Below are 19715 nucleotides of genomic sequence, written 5' to 3'. Positions count from 1 at the left end.
CTGAAATGATTAATTTCTCCTTGAAATTGCACTTCAGTAAATTAAAAAAGACGCCATCCATACCTTACTACCAAATCAAAGTCCCTGATTGATCAAAGTTCAACATGGTTTGATGCATGTTCAGCGGATGAAAAAGGTGCTACAAACTTGTGTATCAATGACAGAGTTTTAAGCGTAGATGCTCAAACACCTGTTTACATAGATTTTTCATTGAAAGCAATGTTTCTGATTTCCCCCTGTCACAAATTCACAAAATACGTCAAGTTGGGATATTACCACTACTCTTTAATTTCAATTGTTGGTTTCATTACCTTAAAACAACACCAAAGGAAGTTGATGTAATGTTGGCCCAGAGGTATTTCTGAATGATATTTCTTTTTCTCATTTAAAACTCAATATTTTCTGAAAACTTTTAGAAATTACACAGTCTTTTAACTATTTCAGTCAGACAACTCTTGCAGTAAGAAATATTTATTTGACATACTTAATTTTCCACATTCTTTAAGTTGGCATTCACAACTTTTCGTTTGGCATAAGGCTCCGTTCAATTCGATGAGAAATTTCCATAATACTTTCGGGTAACAGAACCCCCCTTTACGGAGCCCACAGATGGAAGCCGGGGAGGAGGGAGGGGCAAAGAATGAGCGCTGAAGGTGAGAAAGAGAATGAACAGCTGCGCACCTGGGCTTAAATAGGACGCTGAGCAGGTGAGTTAATTGACTGAACCGCCCCAGGGTAGTTACCTGTAAAACACTGCAGCGAGTATCTGCCTGAAATACGACAAGTCGTCATTTGTGCTGTGTTCTGTTTGATGCAACCGTGAGTTAAGGGTTAGAAACAGAACGATGCTATCTTGATATTGGTTTTGATCTGTTGTTAATTCAACAACATTGTTGATGACACCACACCCATGATTGTGTCTTACAACCAGACAGTCTAAGGACGCAGTAATACAGCGAAGAACAGTCAGAAGGATGCAGACAGACAAACAATTTGCTCAGGAGGCTTTAACAAATCACACAGACACAAACCGCTCAAGTGCACATCGAGCAAATGGTGAGGTTAATAGGTTTAAGTTGGAAGCATTCCCAGTGATGTCACACTAATCTCTCATTAAAACCCCTATGACATCATTGGGCGGTCAAGGGTGTGAAAGCTGCATATAGACGCATATTTACGTGCGAAAGGAATGCCCTGCCGCTGTGAGCTAAGGATGCCTCCTTCATCAGGTAATCCAGATTAGACCTAAAACTCCAAGCAAACCCTGGGAACACTTGCGTCACAGTAGCTGCCAAGGAGGACCATGCAAAGTTAAACAGAGCACACTCAGAATCAATTTATAAAACCTGCTTTGAGTTTAATGATTGATGTAGTGTAAATACTTTATCATCGTAAGGCAAGAGATGCTTTTTATAAATACATACATTTTTTTAACATTTTGGTGAATGTGCTATTCAGCATTTTTTTCTGCAAATGGTTAGCACTTATAGGTTAAAAAATGTATTTATTAAAAAATACTTTAACAAAAGCATTTTAAAAGTACATGGGTAAAAGGGGGTGGGGCTTCAGACAAACCTATGAAGGACAATGAAAAGATGACTAAGCCCTTTGGAGGGCATGACTTCCAAAGTCCAAATATAGCACCGGTAGTATTTACAGTGTCTGTTCTCATCATTGACAGTATATGAGAACTGGAATGAGTACCCGCTGGATCCAAGAAGCCAAAACCCCATAGACTTCTATTGAGAAGTCTAATTGTAATTATGTCAGAGTAACCACTCTTGCTATACCAACTGTCCTAACATGTTTATGACAATACTATTTAAAAAAATATTTTTTCAGTAGAGCCAGTAATTCAAGTAATGAACTGGCCAATGAAAGTATGAAGTTTCACGTCCAACATTCAGAACATTTGACAGATTCTCTTGAGCCCGCTTTCAAATGTAGGGATGTGCTCTTCTAACAAGCTCAATCCGGATAAGTGAGAGAGTGGCTGGCCTAGAAATGATGACTCAGGCCAACTTGGACCAATCACTCCCCCTTACTGACGTCTGGCTCCAACAAGGCAATGTTCTTATTACATGGCCACAAAAATGGCCACTAAATTGACTTCATTTCACTGGAACCGGAAGTAAGCCGGTGACGTCAGACTCACTTGGTCCATTTATTTAATGCTACATTCACACCGGCCTTGGAAACACGTGTTCAAACAACCCAATAAAGAATATATGTAAACGCAGGTTTTCAATTTTTTTTCAATTTATTTGTTTGAAGGATAAGCCCCTTGAGATGTGTCATCTCGTTTTCAAGGGGGTCCTCAAACGCAGGTACAGTATATGCGCATTTCAGGTGTCAGTGTTCAAAGCTCTTGTGTTCTCGTCTCGCTATTGTCATGGTTTCAGTTTGTTGTGTCTTGTTTTTCGTTTTAGTTCTTGTCCTGTCCTGTTTGGTTCTGTTTCCTGTTTTATTTTGAAAGGTTTCCTGTCTTGTCTTGTTTCTTGAGTTTTACTTCCTTTTGTCCCCATCTGCCCTGATTGTGTTCACCTGTGTCTTGTCTGCCCTGTCTGTTTATAAGTTCTGTCTCTGCCTTCCTCCTGTGCTGGTCCATTAACTTCTGGTCGTGTGTTTAACGTCTTCATGTGTCTTCGTCCGTTCATGCCATGTTTCATGCCCCGCCACAGTGAGTTTTTGTTTTGTCATCCTGCTCTGCAGCGCTTTTTGTTATAATTAAACCCCTTGCCCTTGAACCCGTTTGCCTCCCGTCTCTGCGCCTGGGTCCTACCGGCTCTCGAGCCTGATCAAAGGTCCAAAAGGTCCTAGTCCTTTCCGCTTCCTGGCAGTAGGCCTCAAGAAAAAGCATGTCCCGCTCCGCTGGGTCCAGAAAGATTGGCTGGTCCATTCTGTCATGTGCGGGAGGCTCGAGAGCCGGTAGGACCCAGGCGCAGAGACGGGAGGCAAACAGGTTCAAGGGCAAGGGGTTTAATTATAACAAAAAGCGCTGCAGAGCAGGATGACAAAACAAAAACTCACTGTGGCGGGGCATGAAACATGGCATGAACGGACGAAGACACATGAAGACGTTAAACACACGACCAGAAGTTAATGGACCAGCACAGGAGGAAGGCAGAGACAGAACTTATAAACAGACAGGGCAGACAAGACACAGGTGAACACAATCAGGGCAGATGGGGACAAAAGGAAGTAAAACTCAAGAAACAAGACAAGACAGGAAACCTTTCAAAATAAAACAGGAAACAGAACCAAACAGGACAGGACAAGAACTAAAACGAAAAACAAGACACAACAAACTGAAACCATGACAATAGCGAGACGAGAACACAAGAGCTTTGAACACTGACACCTGAAATGCGCATATACTGTACCTGCGTTTGAGGACCCCCTTGAAAACGAGATGACACATCTCAAGGGGCTTATCCTTCAAACAAATAAATTGAAAAAAAATTGAAAACCTGCGTTTACATATATTCTTTATTGGGTTGTTTGAACACGTGTTTCCAAGGCCGGTGTGAATGTAGCATTAAATAAATGGACCAAGTGAGTCTGACGTCACCGGCTTACTTCCGGTTCCAGTGAAATGAAGTCAATTTAGTGGCCATTTTTGTCAGCTATGCAGGTTTCTACCACTGTTTTTGGGCTCTACATACAAAACATGTGGCCGTTAAACGTGTTGACACTTGAACCAGTTGAACTTTGACGAATCGGGGATTCAAAATGGTAGTGACACATGGGTCACGTCCTTTTTAATTCACAGAAGTGCCAACAGTTTGAAAATTGATCATAAAAGAGAATTAATAATTGGTGGTTTGTGCCCGGCCGAAATAATATGACACCAATTCTTTAATAAATTGGAATAGAACTGTGAAAGAAAAAGCCTGGAGCAAGATTCGCGAGATTTGCACTAGGGGTGTGCCAAAATATCGATATGGTGATATATCGCGATATTTAGTCCCGTGATTTATTTTTGATGCGTCTTCATCAAGTTTCGACCTTTTATTTACGTTTGAAGACCCTGTAAAATGTCTTATTAATCAACCGAGTAAATTCTTCGGAGGGTCGATAGGGGACACTCGTTGCAAGATTGGCTGTCACGGACGGACGAAGAAGACTACACAGTCAAGCAAAAATGACAGAGGGGAAGAACAAGGTAAATAGCGAGAGCAGCAAGTTAAAAGACGCGGCGGGAGCATTGAAGCTGCATCACCCGGAGTTGTGTGAGAAAGCCTTGGCTGTTGCTGGCCTGAAGCCGACACAGCCCGGCGCGGATACCTTTTTCCAGGCAAAGCTACCACCGCTTGGACATTTCACAACATGCCTCTTTCAATTGAAAATAAATGAGGTAGTATCGGGTAGAGACAGTTCAGTGTGAACACAATATGATGAAAGCACGTTCAAGATCAAGTGTTCAGCGCGTTCTTTAATGTGCAGTATGTGCTCAGTATGAACGTAGCATACAGTCAATAGCTCTAATGAGCAGCCAACAGGCTTATTGGAGCTTTAAATGTATTAAACTGCAGTTTTCATGGAAGCAAATACGCTCTTTATACTATCAATTAAGTTGACGATTCATCTAAATGCACTTTCATTTTGGAATTTTTTTTTTGACAGACAAGCCGAGCAGTAGGATTAGTTATGAGGCTTCAAGATTTCAAACACTCTTTGGCTTTCATTCAGGCTCCTGCAAACAACCCTGATGTCTCCAACAAAAACTAGAAGAGACAGAACAGCAGAGAATTTGACGGAAAAAAAATAACACCAAGAAATATAAATAAACCCAGAACATCAGAAACATCATTAGCTAAGGTACGCAGGATTTAGTGGCAGCATAATGTGACCATGGAAGCGTGGCGAATGAGGAAAATTAGGAGTCAGAACAGAAGGAAGGATGGGAAATAAAGCCACTACAGATAGGCCTTAGGGAGTCAACAATAAAATATAAAGTGATAAGTACATGTTACTGTATCAGACATCAAACCATTTAATCTTAAAATACCAAGTTTCTTCCAACTTCAATCAATGTCACTTAGTTTAATTTTAAGTCTGCTTTCAGGAAGGAAAAAAGCCTCAATAATTAGTCATCACAGCTTAACTTTTAGACGCCCATCCACATTTGCATTCCTGAATTAAAATGAATAAACTAAATTACAGCGTTAAGAAAGACAAGAAGGAAAACAGTATGAGTTTGAAAAATCTCTGCTGAAGGAAGATTTATTTTTAACCATTTGTGCCAAATGAGGTAGATAATCATTAAAATACACGGTTCATTCCTGTTGAGATTGAATTTTTTTATTTTTTTTTTGCAGAGCAGCAGGAAACCCTGTCTTACCGGATGGATGCAGAGAGTAACAGCTGAGGTAGTGTGGGTAGGCGTTTCTACTCATGAAGCAGCATACGAAAGTAAACCTAATGTGACAGTTCATGCAAAGGAAGGTAAAATATGCAGACTAAACACTGGGTATGGAAAGCACAATGCATCATCAAAATTTGGAAAATAAAGTAAAAGAAAAATTATTCCAACTTGTCCAAGTATCATTTATAAAACACAAACTAATAACTTATTTTTTATTAATTCTTAAGTTTCCTCATATCCTCAAGCAAGAATTGTATTCAAATCCAAGAAGTGTGTGCACACATGTGCATGTCAAGGGAAGTCCCTCATCCAGTCTAAGTTGTTCCAGTCTCTCTTTACCTCATCATACCCGCTGCCGTCATCATGGCAATCCTAATCAGTATCACTGTCAAAATCATTTTCCTCATGGGACGAACAACATCATTAGCATGTTGTTTCTGATACTAATGGGTAATTCCCATTACATTTGAGATGCTCTGTGTCCTGCGTCTGTAACACAGATCATTGGGGACGTAGCAGAACAAAAAAACAGCTGAGCGAGCATGAGCTCATCAGAACCAGTGAGAAATTCTTTGAGAGGTCGATATGTTTCGGTAAATCAACACTAAAAAAGAACAGGGGTTAGCCGCTAGAGTTAAAGTTGTGGCTTCTAACAAAAGTCCCCACCCCCCAAACTCACATTAAGAGGAGTGAGCAGTGACGCATAAACCCTTCTGGCAAAGTTTATTTTAATGAAAACCCCAGGGTTAGGCCTCTTCCCTGTTTGCCTGGAAACACAGCTCTCCCCATCTTTTTGTCTCATTACATCTGTTTGTTTTTTGGCTGCGGTGGAAGAATTTTACACTCCCTCTCAGAGCTGCTTTGTTCTATCAGAAAATGCTTTCCAAAACATCAGCTGCATAAAACTTTATTTGAAGTCAATTTCCAATCAAATAGTTAAAAACAGGTACTTTGCAAAATCTAAGGTTGAAAATAAGAAAAATAAGTCAATTTAATGTATTCGTTCATAGATTTATTTTTTCAAAATCCCAACTTTAACTGCATCTTGGTATATCTTAACACACTGTGGAGTCTTCTGCTGGTCACGTAAAACATGTCAGTTACTGAAAAAATGTATTCCTCAGAAAATTCCCTGGAAGGTTTGGGTTACTGGTAAATGTCCAATTCCAAACTAAATTTAATGTTAAAATGAAACTACATACCTTACTCACACAAACAAGCAATTACTTGCACAAGCAGGCTGTGACTACTTCATAAAAGTAGCATTTGACTTTTGATTTATGAGATCTCAGAGAAGCACCTGCGGCTATCCTCTTGCTTCCAATAAATCTGGCTGCCACCTTGTATTTTTATTGATCTGTCCATCTTCTTGCCTCTGTCCTGCAGATGAGCACAAGACTGAATGGGCGCATGCAGCAGCTGCAGTGTGAGTGGTAATGCAAAGTTTGGAAAGTTCAAATTTAAACAAAAAATGGTTATCTGAAATAAATAAGAATCATAGCAAGGAACTGTCATGTCGCTATTGTTTTCATGCGTCTGAGAAAGTTACGCAAGTAGTCTTACGCAGCCATAACAATGGAAAATGTGATACTACAGGGTAGGGACAACCGTGTCTGTGCATCACTCTGATTCAATTTTTAAATTATAATCATTGCAAAACAAGGTTGAATAACCAAAATACCACAATATTGTTTTCTATTAAAAAGAATTACCAAAATAAATGCACAATCAACATTTTATCACAACGGAGATGTTGATATTAACTATGCTTGCCACAGTCTGAAAAAAGCTATTTAATTTAATTGGGACATAAAATATAAATTTACACTCACTAGCCACTTTATTAGGCACACCTGTCCAAATACTCATTCACACAAATGTCTAATCAGCCAATCAAATGGCAGAAGCTCAATGCATTTAGGCATGTAGACATGGTCAAGAGGATCTGCTGCAGTTCAAACCCAGCATTAGAATGGGGAAGAAAGGGGATTGAAGTGACTCTGAATTGTTGGTGTCAGATAGGCTGATCGGAGTGTTTCAGAAACTGCTGATCTACTGTGATTTTCACCCACAAACATCTCTAGGGTTTACAGAGAATGGTCTCAAAAAAAGAAAACATCTAGTGAGCTGCGGTTCTGTGGGTGGAAATGCCTTGTTAATGCCAGAGGTCAAAGGAGAATGGCCAAACTGGTTCCAGCTGATAAACAGGAACTCATATAACCACTGGTTACAAACAAGGTTTGCAGAAGAGCATCTCTGCACGCACAACACATCCAACATTGAGGCAGATGAGCTACACCAGCAGAAGACCACAGCGGGTGTCACTCCTATCAGCTAAGAACAGGAAACTGAGACTACAATTCACACAGGCTCACCAAAATCGGACAAGAGAAGACTGGGGGGAAAAAAATTGTCTGGTCTCCATTTCTGTTGCAACATTCACATGGTAGGGTCAAATTTAGCATCAACAACATGAAAGCATGGATCCATCCTGCTTTGTATCAATGGTTCAGGCTGGTGTTTGTATAATGGCGTGGGGGATATTTTTTTTAGCATACTTTGGGGCCCCTTAATACCAGTTGAGCATGGTTATCATGCCACAGACCATGTTGCTGACCATGTCCATCACTTTATGACCACTGTGTACCATATTCTGATGACTACTTCCAGCAGGATCCAGTACCTTGTTGAATGTGTGCCACAAAAGATTAAGGCAGTTCTGAAGGCAAAAGAGGTTTATTCCGGTACTAGCAAGGTGTACCTAACAAAGCGGCCAGTGAGTGTAGATTACAAGAATATTAATGTGTTTCCTAACACTACAGTGTGTTTGCTTGTTCTTGTTTGCCAGATTGCTAGTAGGTTTGCAATGCTGCAATGAGTAGTAGGATCACAGCTTGTAGAGGTTTCTCTATTCTGAGTTTCATCTGCCATGTTTCATGCAACACATGAGCGGATTGTGTCAGTAAATGATAGGAACTGGGGAGATTATGAAGCAATGCTGAATGTGGACAGTTGGAAAAGAGTTCTCCCCAGCTTCTTAATATGCCCGCTCTGTGCTTGACATCAGCTGAAGCTGTAATAAATTCTTTAATCCTTCCTTTTGGGGAAGGTGTGCTGCTCAGCCTCTACCTTCCATACATTTATCTAAAATGTTGCCTTTCAAATAAACAACACCAAAACTCTCTGTTAAGCTCTAAAACGCAAGCTTTGGATGCCAATTTTTGGCATACAATGCTAAACAAAGCCTACCAAAGAACACTGATGTGAAACAAGATTTAGTTTCAAAAGTTGCAAAACTTCTGTCCAAATCTGCGTTGAAACATTAAAAAAAACACAGTTTCACAGTTTTTTTTGCCATACCATAATCTGTTGTGTCTTTTAATTACAGGAAGCTCTGATTTCCACCGCAAAGTGCTGTCACACCTGGTGTAGGTATCAATGAATTCATTCATCCTGCAGGCTCCTACAGCAGTAGCATTTGTATGAGAAGACAAAATGTTAGACACGGTGTGAAGAAAATACAAAGTGTTAGACTGTGTGGCCTTTTTACAAAAGGAGGGGTGCAACAGATGAGCACCTGTAATGAAGCTGAATACATCCAAACCACACCAGCTGGCTGACAAATATTGATGGCGGATGGGAGAAGCAGATCTGCCTTTTGCACACACACACACACACACACACAGGGGCTCTGGTGGCTCTCTGGGACAGCAGTGACGGATAGTCGGGACTCCCTAAAGCTGACAGCAAGTCTTTGCCGTCTCCTAAAAGTGCGTTTTAAGAACTCCTTACACAGTGTATAGAGAAACAGAACTCAAAGTAAAGAGCAGTAAAAACAGTGACCTTTTTTCCCCCTAAAATGGGTTAGCACATATTTTATAGTCAAAACGCAACTCGGTTTTCAACTGTAAGAAAAGAGGAGAATGGGAACGTAGGGAAGGAGTAATCCCAACTCACCTCTTGGCTCTTCTCAGAGGTAGGGCAAAGGGATGCAGAAATCTAGATGCTTACGACTTCAAGAACTACTCTTGATTTTCCATACCGAAGCAAAGCTGCTTTTAAATTATTACTGCTGCCCTTGATTTATACATAATAAATAAGATGAGTGTAAAGTGTATTATTAAAAATGAAAAAAAAAGTTTTAATATGTATGCATAGAATTCTGAGAATTCATGCAATAATCCTTAAAAGTCAGACTTTTGTTTAGAGTGTCAATTTATGTGGAAAAAGGCAATAATTAAAACATTATTGAAGTTGTCCTTTTAAATAGGATTTATACACACAACTAACACTAAAAAAACAACAGCTATTGTCATTTTGGATAGGAAGTAATAATGACAGAAAGAGAAGTTTCTTCTACCCCTTCCTTTGTAGTCTGTTCTTTTTGCAAACACTTTTTTTGAAGGGGTGTGTAGGAATACGTTTTCACCTGAAAAAGAGTTGAGACATATTTACAATAGCTGCGATTCACCCTTTAAGCTTTGTAATATCTCACATTAACATTAACCAGCAGAAAAAAAATGATTTTTTTTTAAGCGCTCTAACTTTTAGAACACGACAATAACAGAAGAAAGCCATGCAGCAAATCATTTAAAGCCTTTGTTCTAAATATACCCCTGTCTATTCCCTTTCCCTGGCCTCTGAGGCACTGGATTCACTTAATTGGATTACTACACATATTTTTCATCTCTATTCTGGTTAGTGTTTAATGAAGTTTACATAATCATACATCTCAGTTTATTCATTGCAAAGCTGGAGGCAACTCCCAAAACAAAAATCTAGGACATAACTGAGTCTCAGCTACCTACTGACAAGCGAAATACTTCAACCTGGTCCTAATGCTAAAAGTTACAAATAAATTTATTCTATTCTATTCCTGAATTCTATTTGGATTGGACACATATTATAAAATGACTTTTTTTTTTACCTTAGTGGATTAAAATAAATATTATTACAGCAGCAAAAGTTAAGAAGCAGTTGGTTTTATAGCTAAATAATTTTTATCAACAATTATCTTTTTGCCTTTATTTTTAACACTACAGGATTTTAAATTATATTTAAATAAAATTACTATTTTTATTTAATTTTTAATTTTGCTTTTTGTTAACTTTTATTTATGGTTTTTATTTCATTGTTTTTATATATTCTATATATGTCACAACACTGTATGATAATAATGATTTCTGTGCTGTACATCTGGAGCATTTCAAGTTTTTAGATTTGAATGGTGCAAAGTAATAGGCTCAAAGTTTCAAAATCAGAAATTATAGAGCAAAATAATCAACAGGCTTTATAGACTTGCTGAGAGAAATAAATTATCCAATGTTCCTCAATGAACCCTGACGTGACTCTGAAGTTCACAATTGCAATTTTCTTTTCAGTTCATATAATTCACATTAAAAGATGCTCTATTTTTGGACTATGTAATTATTAGCAAGATTAGCAGTTTCTTCTTGAAATTGCTGTTTTATGAATGCTATGTTTTGTTTAAGGAAGATTAAACCAGCCATCCTTGTACCTAAAGACCCAGCTACACAAAAACACCCAGGCTAAATCAGTCACATGGGGAAACGATTTGCTGTCTGAAGAAAGACAAAAGCCCTGCCTGAGGTTTCAATAAAGTGTGACGGGCTGATCCTGCTTTTTCAGATTGCTCTGTCTGACAGCTATGACAACCCTGAACTGTTGTTGTGACAGTGTAACTGGATTTGCTGCAGCCATCCAATTCAACAACTGAACACATACCAGCAGGCTATGAATTACATCTAACAAGATTTTTTTTTTAAATTGAATCCTTTTTCGGGGAATTGCAGCCACAAGAAAAGACTGATGAAGACAATAGATGAGAAACGATAAAATAATGAGGTATTCTAGAATAGTTTATCTTTCCTCTTATTTTGCCTACCAACTGAAAGGGCAATTTTTTTATTTGCGTCATACGTATCATTCTTGGTCACATGCATCATATGAACAAAAAAAGAGCATAAATTACCAGAGTTACCCGTTTTAAAGCTCTACTTTGTGTATTTTACTGCAATTTATGTAAATCCTAATTTTACTTTGATGCCCTTCTTTTTTACTTCACCACTACAGAAGACAGAGATGGGGTGTCCCAACTTACTTAGAGGGTATATAATGGGGGGGCAGAGCTATTAAAGGTCATAAAATATCGTACACTACAAGTATAAATATGAAAACTTTAAGCTACACTTACTTTAAAAAAGATATAAAAGTATCCACAGGTTTTTTACTTATCAACAAATCTACATAATCTTATAATTCTAGATATTTATTATATTGTGCTTTAGTTCTTCCATACATTACTTACTGTGTAGAAATTTGGGGCAATAATTATAAAACTTCACTGCATTCTCTTTTTATACTTCAAAAACGAGCCATTCGAACTATTCATGAGGTGGGTTATCTTGAACACACAAATAAATTACTTTTTCAGTCAAGAATCCTTACATATTGCAACTTTGGAAGATTTTAAACACCACAACTTATGTGAAATGCCAGCAATAATGAAATCCCTTCCAATATTGAAAAACTGTTTATTGCACTAGTAGGAACTTATATATTGAGGAAATGCTTTAAAATTCCGATGGTGAGAACTACATGAATTTGTGTCGCTGTGTGGAGTAAAAGTATGGAACAGGCCGGGCACAGGGCTTAAAATGTAATAATTACATGGTAAAAAAAAACAATACAAAGAACTTATAATTTTACAATATATGAGCTCGTAGACTTGTTGATCACTAAGAAGTGTTTTTGTTTAGGTGTGTGTGTGTGTGAACGTACAGGTAACATGAGGACGTGAAGAGTATTTGTATCTTTATGTTTGTGTCTATATGGTTGCGTGTGTATGTATATGTTGCCCAAATGCTTGTTGTAATGTAAAGTGTGAGTATATCAAAAAATTGTGCACAATCTACTCAAAAATTATAAACTGTAAGTGGCAACCTTTTGGGGATATGACTGGACAGGGGTTTGATTATATAAGGTTTCTTCTGCCCACCCCCTTTCAAGATGAAACAGAAAGAAAGTTATTTATGCAAACAGAAAATCTAAGTTAACTTTCCATTATGTAAAGTATACTCATTTTGTCAGTCAAAATGGTTGTAATGAAAATGTATTGAAGTTAATGCCTGCATATCTTTATTTTGGCTTTTTTTTGTTAGGAAATGAATGCATCTTCAAACTTCATTTTGTGATTTTTTTTATAAAACCAGAGTTAAAAAGGGATTCCTCAGGTTTCTTTTTTAATATTTATACTATTGATAACAGTTATTAAATAAAAATCCTGTGTAAAAGTTAAAGGGCCGTCTTGATTCTTGTATACAAAGACGTAGCACTGATATTTATTAATGTAATGTATCACAAAATAGTGCAGACATAAAATTAATTTAGTGATAATAAAGACAAAAACAAAGAAAAAATAATAAAAAAACAACGGGTTGCAACGAAAACTAAATGTATGTGTGCCTGGTAGAACACTACTCTTATTGTTGTCATCATCCAAAATGCCAATGACACAGTTTTAATGTACACACAGTCTTTTTGTATACGACAATAACGCGACACCACCCAAACTCATGTAAATCTGAACTCATGGAAAAACTATTGCTAGTATTCAAAGAGCTTGCTCCAGCGACGTCACAGGCTGCACTTTTTAACAAAGCTGCTTGCCAGACAGAGCTACATCACTCACCCGCTGATTATGTACAACAGCAAAAATCCAGCAGCAGCGGTTTATAGATTATCCTTTTTTCTTTTTTTTTTACAGCTTTCAACAGCAGTTTCGGCATCACAACACCTCTGTGTGCTTGGCTTGGATTTCTAACCTGACCTCAAGTTTATGGATCAACTGATTGCATTTAGTGTGGGAGAAAATGACAGGAAACGTCTGGCCCATTTAACAACAAATTTCCTTGAATACATCTGAACTGGAAAAAGAAAGTAATTGTGAAGGGTTGGGTTTTCCATACGGGACCTCTTTTCATACATTTAAAGCAACAAAGACTTCTGAATTCATTTTTCTTCCAGGGATATTTCTAGGTAAAGTGAGGACATACTTCTTTGAAATTTTAACAGTAAATTAACCAAAGAAAAACACAAAAAAAAAATTTAAACCAAGTGTCTCTTGTCTTTATTTCATTCCTAAAGCTAACACTCACCATATCCAGGAGTGCCTTCTGAAGGGAAAATGGCTGAGGTGCATTATGGACCTTTCGCTGGGTACATCCAGGTATTGTCCAGGCTTCATAACAAAGCTGTGTCAGGAATGATCCCCTGTCCTGTTGGCTTTTTACACTGTGAGCCCCTTATCTATTTAGAAGTCTATCTGCAGATATCCACTTGTTGTATCTGTAGCTCCGATGAAAAATATATTGTTCCATTGTACGGTAAAAGGTAAAAGTCCACTTCTGTGTTCCATACATTCAGACCAGTCCTTCACTTGTTTGATCAAAAAGATTCCTTAGAAGAAAAAAAAATGTAAAGTTTTGGTTCTAACAAGGCAAACTTAAAAAAAAAATAAAAAAAACTCTATAATCCCCAATAAAATCCAATGAGTTCCAGAAGGATAATAAAAATTCTAACACACTTGGTGGCTAAAAAAAACTTTCAGAACTGGCAGAGAGAGCAACTAGACATAAGCCTACTGTGAAGACAGTTTCTGACAGAGAGCATCAGCAATGTGAGCACACATGCAGCCATCTGGCAGGACCAGCTAAGCTCTCTGGCCACTGCTCTTTTTTCCGTGGGATTCTTCCAGCGAAGGTTTGGAAATTACTGTCCCACATCCACATGGTGAACCGGCTCAGGGACTCATTCCTCTGGTAAACATTCCTCTTCCTGACAAGCAGCGACGGCGGTTGGAGGGACAGCGGCAGTCACCCCAGCATGACAGAGCATGTTACGCACAGAGTCACTCACACCCTCACAGGTTTGTTTTCATCCTTCCCAGCTCTACCCCCTCTGTCTCTCTTATTTTGCGTCTTCCTCTTTCTCCTGCCCTTTTCCAGTCTTTGACGGAGGGGGGGAAAAAAAGCGAATAGCTATCCGGAAAAATAATAGCAAAGCGTCTCTTCACTTTCGTCCCTGCTCAGAGTATGGCAGCCTATCCTCTTTCTCCCCCTCCCTCCATCCAGGCAGTGGGATGTCCTGACTTTGTTCTAGGTGTGCCTGCCGTACTCAGTCGGCTAAATCTATTGATCCTCTTAAGTGTTCATTCCAAGCAACAGGTATGCACAGGCACCATTTTCTAAGAATATATACATCGACATAAACAAAGGTGCCATTTACAGGAATAAAGCAGAGGTGTTGACAGCGTCGTGTCCCCGTAAATTACCCGTACGTTTTATTTTGCCCTTGAATCCGGTATTTGCCTGTTGCAGTACCTGCCTTCGTCATGACAACATGTGCTGCTGTTGCTATGTCAGGTTATGTTTTTGTTTCTTCAAACAGAAACCCGTCTGTTTCTACTGTCTGCATTACTTCTACTGAGCAAAAACATCCAAACCCCACACACACACAAACATAAGGCCATCTTTGCTTCTCTTGTACATGTATATGCATGTAAAGCTCAGTGTTTGACAATGAAAGCTTCTGGTTACAAGAAACCTGTTTCACAGGATGACATTACCCCGCCTAAAGAGTTATGCATTCTTTTCTTTTAAACTAGCAAATGAAAACACTTTAAATAAAGAACAAAGGTAATGTCACTAAGTGTCTTTTACCTCTAAGGACACAAGTAACCAGAGATGGAACTCAGACCATGTCTCATATTTTATGTCAATGTCAGCAGTAAATATGAAGCACAAACTTTAAATACACGTATCACTTTAGACATTTTTATGACTGAGGTCGGACTGAATGAGCTGGACTTCGCAAACTGCGGTTCTCTCTGTGTATGTTTTGCATTATAAGCCACAGCTCTAGTTACTGCGGTCTCAAAAACAGGATTCAGAACTGCTTCCTAAACACATCCTGCCCAACACACACGTCAGCAGCTTCTCAACTCCTGCCAAAAGTCAAACCAACTCTCAGCCTCTGTAAGCCCACACTTTCTGCAACACCCACCTGGGTGGAGGCTTTTCTCGATCTAAAGGACGTTGTTAGTGAGGGGGGAAAAAGGGAGGCAGAAATGCAACTCTTTGGGATGATGGGGGCAATTTAATAGTGCTGAGGGGCAGATTTAACAGCTCCGCTAGCAACAGGGGGTGAATGAGTCTTTAAAGGTTAAAGCAGAAAGCAGCCAGAAAAACACCTGTTATTTATTAAGAGCACACACAGGAGAACATTCAACATCCATCTGCCTCTTGAATTAGATTGTTTCAGACACTTTTCATATAAACACAAACTGGGGTCAGAATACTAATAACAGTATCTCCCAAGATGCATCTGTGTACATCACTGCTGCATTGCGTAATCGAAGTCCCGGCTTTAAGAGCTGTTGTTGCGTGTTCCAATTAACACTGCTGAGCTGTCAGAAGTCATCAAGCAAATATGAAAAATAAAAAAACTAAAGGAGGCAGTAAAAAAAAAAAAGTGAGGGTGAATGCATTGCCTGGTGATACAGAGGGCAGGAAAAGGAGAAAGAAGGTATACTTAGGTAATTGCAGGGACATGCACTATCTTTAGACAAAAACACAAAAGTGTAGTAGTGACCGAACAAGATAAAATTTATGAACAATAAAGGAAATGCAGGGCCGCAGAATTCTTGAAGCCACATTGTGTGTCCAATGCAGCTAACACAATAACATGCTGCAGCTATAAAGTACTAAAACAACATTAGAGCGGCATCATCGGTGATCCCCGCTTGTAAGCAAGACATTGGATTCTCCCTCTATGAAGCATCACATCATATACAAGTCAGGAGGCCTTTTTTCATTACATTAGTGGTCTTTCTATGTTTCAGAGCACCAGAGGGAGGAGGTTTGGATCACACAGCGGAAGAAATACTTATTGATTTTATGTGTTCTGACATTTAAGAGAGTACTTTTCTTTATTTTTCTGCAGATCAATTGTCCTAAGATCACAGATTCTGCAGCCTCTGTGATTTTATTGTAAAACTGACCTGGACCTGCATGACAGCATCAGCTCCAGAGGTTCACAAAACATCAAATTCTACAGCTGTTAAACTAGTTACACTCAAATGTGGTTTGAGTGTAGTAACAAAAATTTTGATAAATTCTGCTCTGTTCATTCATGCGTACTTGCAAAGCAGAACTGCTGCACCGTAGCAAATTAAAAGGAGAATTTATGACATCACAACAAACACATTTGCTGCTGTGGAAGCATTAATATAAAAGTCGAACATGTTTTACATTTAAATAGGGAACAATCTCTTGAGGGGCGGGAACACATTTGCTCATTGTTTCCTTGAGGTAGGCCGCCTGTCTGTCACTCTTTATGTGTCGCTGTGGAAATGCCTCAAGCCCAGTCCTCCTCCTTGCCATTCGCAGATGGTTATGCCGTGGCATTTTAGCAAAGGTTAACTTATTCCCCCTTCAAATCAGATATTTGTAATTAGATTCCCACGTCTAATGGGGACACGAAGGCATCAAGGGCCATTCTGTAGAATGTGAGAAAATTTTAAGTGGACAAAGAAAAAAAAAGAAGACTCACTTGAGGAAGTGAAGAGCTTTTTTTTATTTTGACTCATTGGTTTTTAGAGACAGAATAAATGGCAGAGTGTGGGTACTATATTGGAAAAGATGCGTGACATCAAAACACAGCAAGTGCTGTCAAGGGTGTAGAACATTTGCACTGTACAGAAATGTTATGAGGCTTCATGACTTTTTAATATCGTTCCTGCTCTACTAGGCTTTCTGGTGTTTTTACAACCTTATAAATGGTAAACAGACTTTACCTTTATAACAGTGGTCCACTTGGTCACTCAAAGTGCTTTTACACAATAAGACATGTTCTCATTTTTTTCTTGTTTTATAAAACATTTCTTTGATAGCTCCAAAGTGCTTTTCTTTGGTTGAACTCAAAATATATTGGGGCCAAAATTAGTTTAAATCTTTTGCTCAAGGACAAATTGACAGTGCAAAGGCCAGTAAAGCCATATAAGGATGTAATAGGTACATTTGATACCGCTTGGCTAAAATTATCATAAAAAACACAGGAATGGTGTGTGATGCTAAATATTTAAGAGTATCAAAGATACGGTGGCCCTTAAGTGCAAATCACACTAACAAATCACTCAATGCCGGGTCAAAAATACGTTAAAAGACGACAACGACAATTAAAAAAGCAAAATAAATAATAATAACAACATTAGATTTTAGAAATCAAAATCACAATTTAAACATGAAACAAAATAAAAAAGAAATAAAGGTTAATTCAAAGTACACGAAGGACACGATCTGAGGTCCTGACTGTAAAGTGTTTTGGGCCTTCAAGGAAAGTAGGAAAGCGCTATACAAGTATTCGCCATTACCAGTTACCATTTTTAAATTGTTGTGTGAGGTTTAATATTTTTTGTATTGAGTGATTTGTTAGTGTGATTTAAACTTCAGGGCCATCGTACAAAACAATAATAAAGAAGTCTTTGTCTGCCAAGTTTAGAGCGTTTTAAAATTACTTTAAAACATATTGTTTTCACACCTTACCACAAAAAAAGCAACAAAAAAAGCCCCATTTGTAATTTTTTTTTAAAAATTGTATTTTCAATAGGCTTATTCTGGATGCATCTGACATCCCATGGCTGAGGGCAATGGTTGAATCAACCTTTTTTTTTAAATAATCATATCTACTTAGAGCTTCATGATGCCTTTTACCAACAGCAGGTAAAAAATGGTTAAGTGCTGAAATAACAGAGATCCATTACTAGAGGCAATCTTCACTGTAGCACCATCTGATGAGAATGCACTCAGATGCATTTGGTACAATCAGTTCTCCTCTGCTTATCCCATTATGTCGTTAGAGAAAACGGAGCTTTAACCTTATTCAGGTGATGATGCTGAAATTAACACTGACATCTAGCAAAAGCCCAATTGGAAGACAGCAAAGGCCAAGGATGTGGATTCACATTAATACTTTATAAAATTCCATTGTGCATTGACTATATTATATAATAGCTCATGCCATAGTGATCTGCAATGCTGTATTTCTTTACACTTTAAATTTCCCTTGTTTAATTTAAAGTTTTTTTCAGCATTTTAATGTAAAGTTAAAAATGTTTTTTATTTATTACACTTTTTGTTTCCATAGCAACAATAAGAGGTTGCCCACATGTTAACTGGCTTGCCGAAATCATGCAGTAGCTAATGTCGATTATTAAACATGAGGCTAATGTGGGAGGGTGTTCAGCAAACCCCTAACCACTGACCCAACAACCTCGCAGCCGCTAACAGGGTTGCATGGAGGAGCTGGAACACCGTTTGCCTTGCAGCACCCTGCACACAGGTGAGATATACTCTGAGGTTGATGGACTTGCAGAAGGTTGCGTGACCCTTGGCAATTTCCTCTCCGTCTTTGAGTCTCTAACTTCTGCTGGCTCCACTTCACTGCCTATAAAAAAACAAGGCGGTTCCCATCTCACGGAATGCGGTGACAAACTGAGACACACGCAGATGACAGTTCAACTCAGCAGACTAACTTCTTACAAAGTTGAGCAAGAGGGCATGATGCAATAGCATCAGTTTTAAACAGTGATCTAAAAATGGCATGAAAGCAGTAAATAAGGTTAATAAAAGAGTGGTAAAAGAAATCTTGAAATAAACAGTGTTCTACACAGAGACAGCAGGGGGCAAAGACAATGAACCTTAAAGCAACAGGCTCCAACCCCTGACTAATCCCTGTATTAAACACATCCTCCTTGATCCCTGCATGCAATGGAACATTGAAGCACCGTGTAAAACCATGTTTGTTTATTTCTCTACTAGTTTTCTAATGGCACCTTTTTTTAAGTAGAATACTAAAAGGAGTTTTCTTGCATGTCTGGTCGGTACTAGACACACCCAATCCTGTCTGATCTCTGAAGCTAAGAAGGGTTGGGCTAGTCATTGGGAGGGAGACTGCCTCCACCAGGAGTGGTAAGTTACTGCAACCAGATGGGGCCCCTTTTCAGGATCAGCAGTCCAGACAAACTCTTACAAAAAAAAATAGCTTTAAGTAAGGGTTACTAAAGAACCATTGATTTAAATTAGATTAGTTAAGTTTTCTCACAGATTTTAAATACTAGGTAAAACTTTGGAGTAAAAAATCAGATCTTTTTTGCTTGCAGTTTAATTTATGTTATCCAGATGGGAATTGTTAAAATTCTTTAAATACTTTTTTTATTGATCATAAACTGAGAAAATAATCATGTTTATGTTCAGGTTAACAGCAGGAA

General features: G+C 38.4%; 1 protein-coding gene across 4 annotated transcripts in view; it reads right to left on the bottom strand.

Annotated features, from left to right (window-relative positions):
* The window catches only part of pde4d (phosphodiesterase 4D), a 180918-nt gene that overhangs the window by 37458 nt on the left and 123745 nt on the right, over positions 1 to 19715 (bottom strand). The window contains exon 1 of one of the 4 annotated variants that reach the window (XM_023958363.1): positions 13546 to 14520. The exons of the other annotated variants lie outside the window; for them this stretch is intronic. Coding sequence (XP_023814131.1) covers positions 13546 to 13634 — 89 coding nt within the window. The 5' untranslated portion in view covers positions 13635 to 14520. Of the gene's footprint in view, positions 1 to 13545; positions 14521 to 19715 lie in introns of those variants that run through there. 4 annotated transcript variants of the gene reach the window in all.

The sequence above is a fragment of the Oryzias latipes genome, chromosome 9, assembly GCF_002234675.1.
Source record: "Oryzias latipes chromosome 9, ASM223467v1".
NCBI lineage: Eukaryota > Metazoa > Chordata > Actinopteri > Beloniformes > Adrianichthyidae > Oryzias > Oryzias latipes.
Note: the sequence above shows the minus strand (reverse complement) of the source record. Positions and strands in the feature narration are given on the sequence as shown.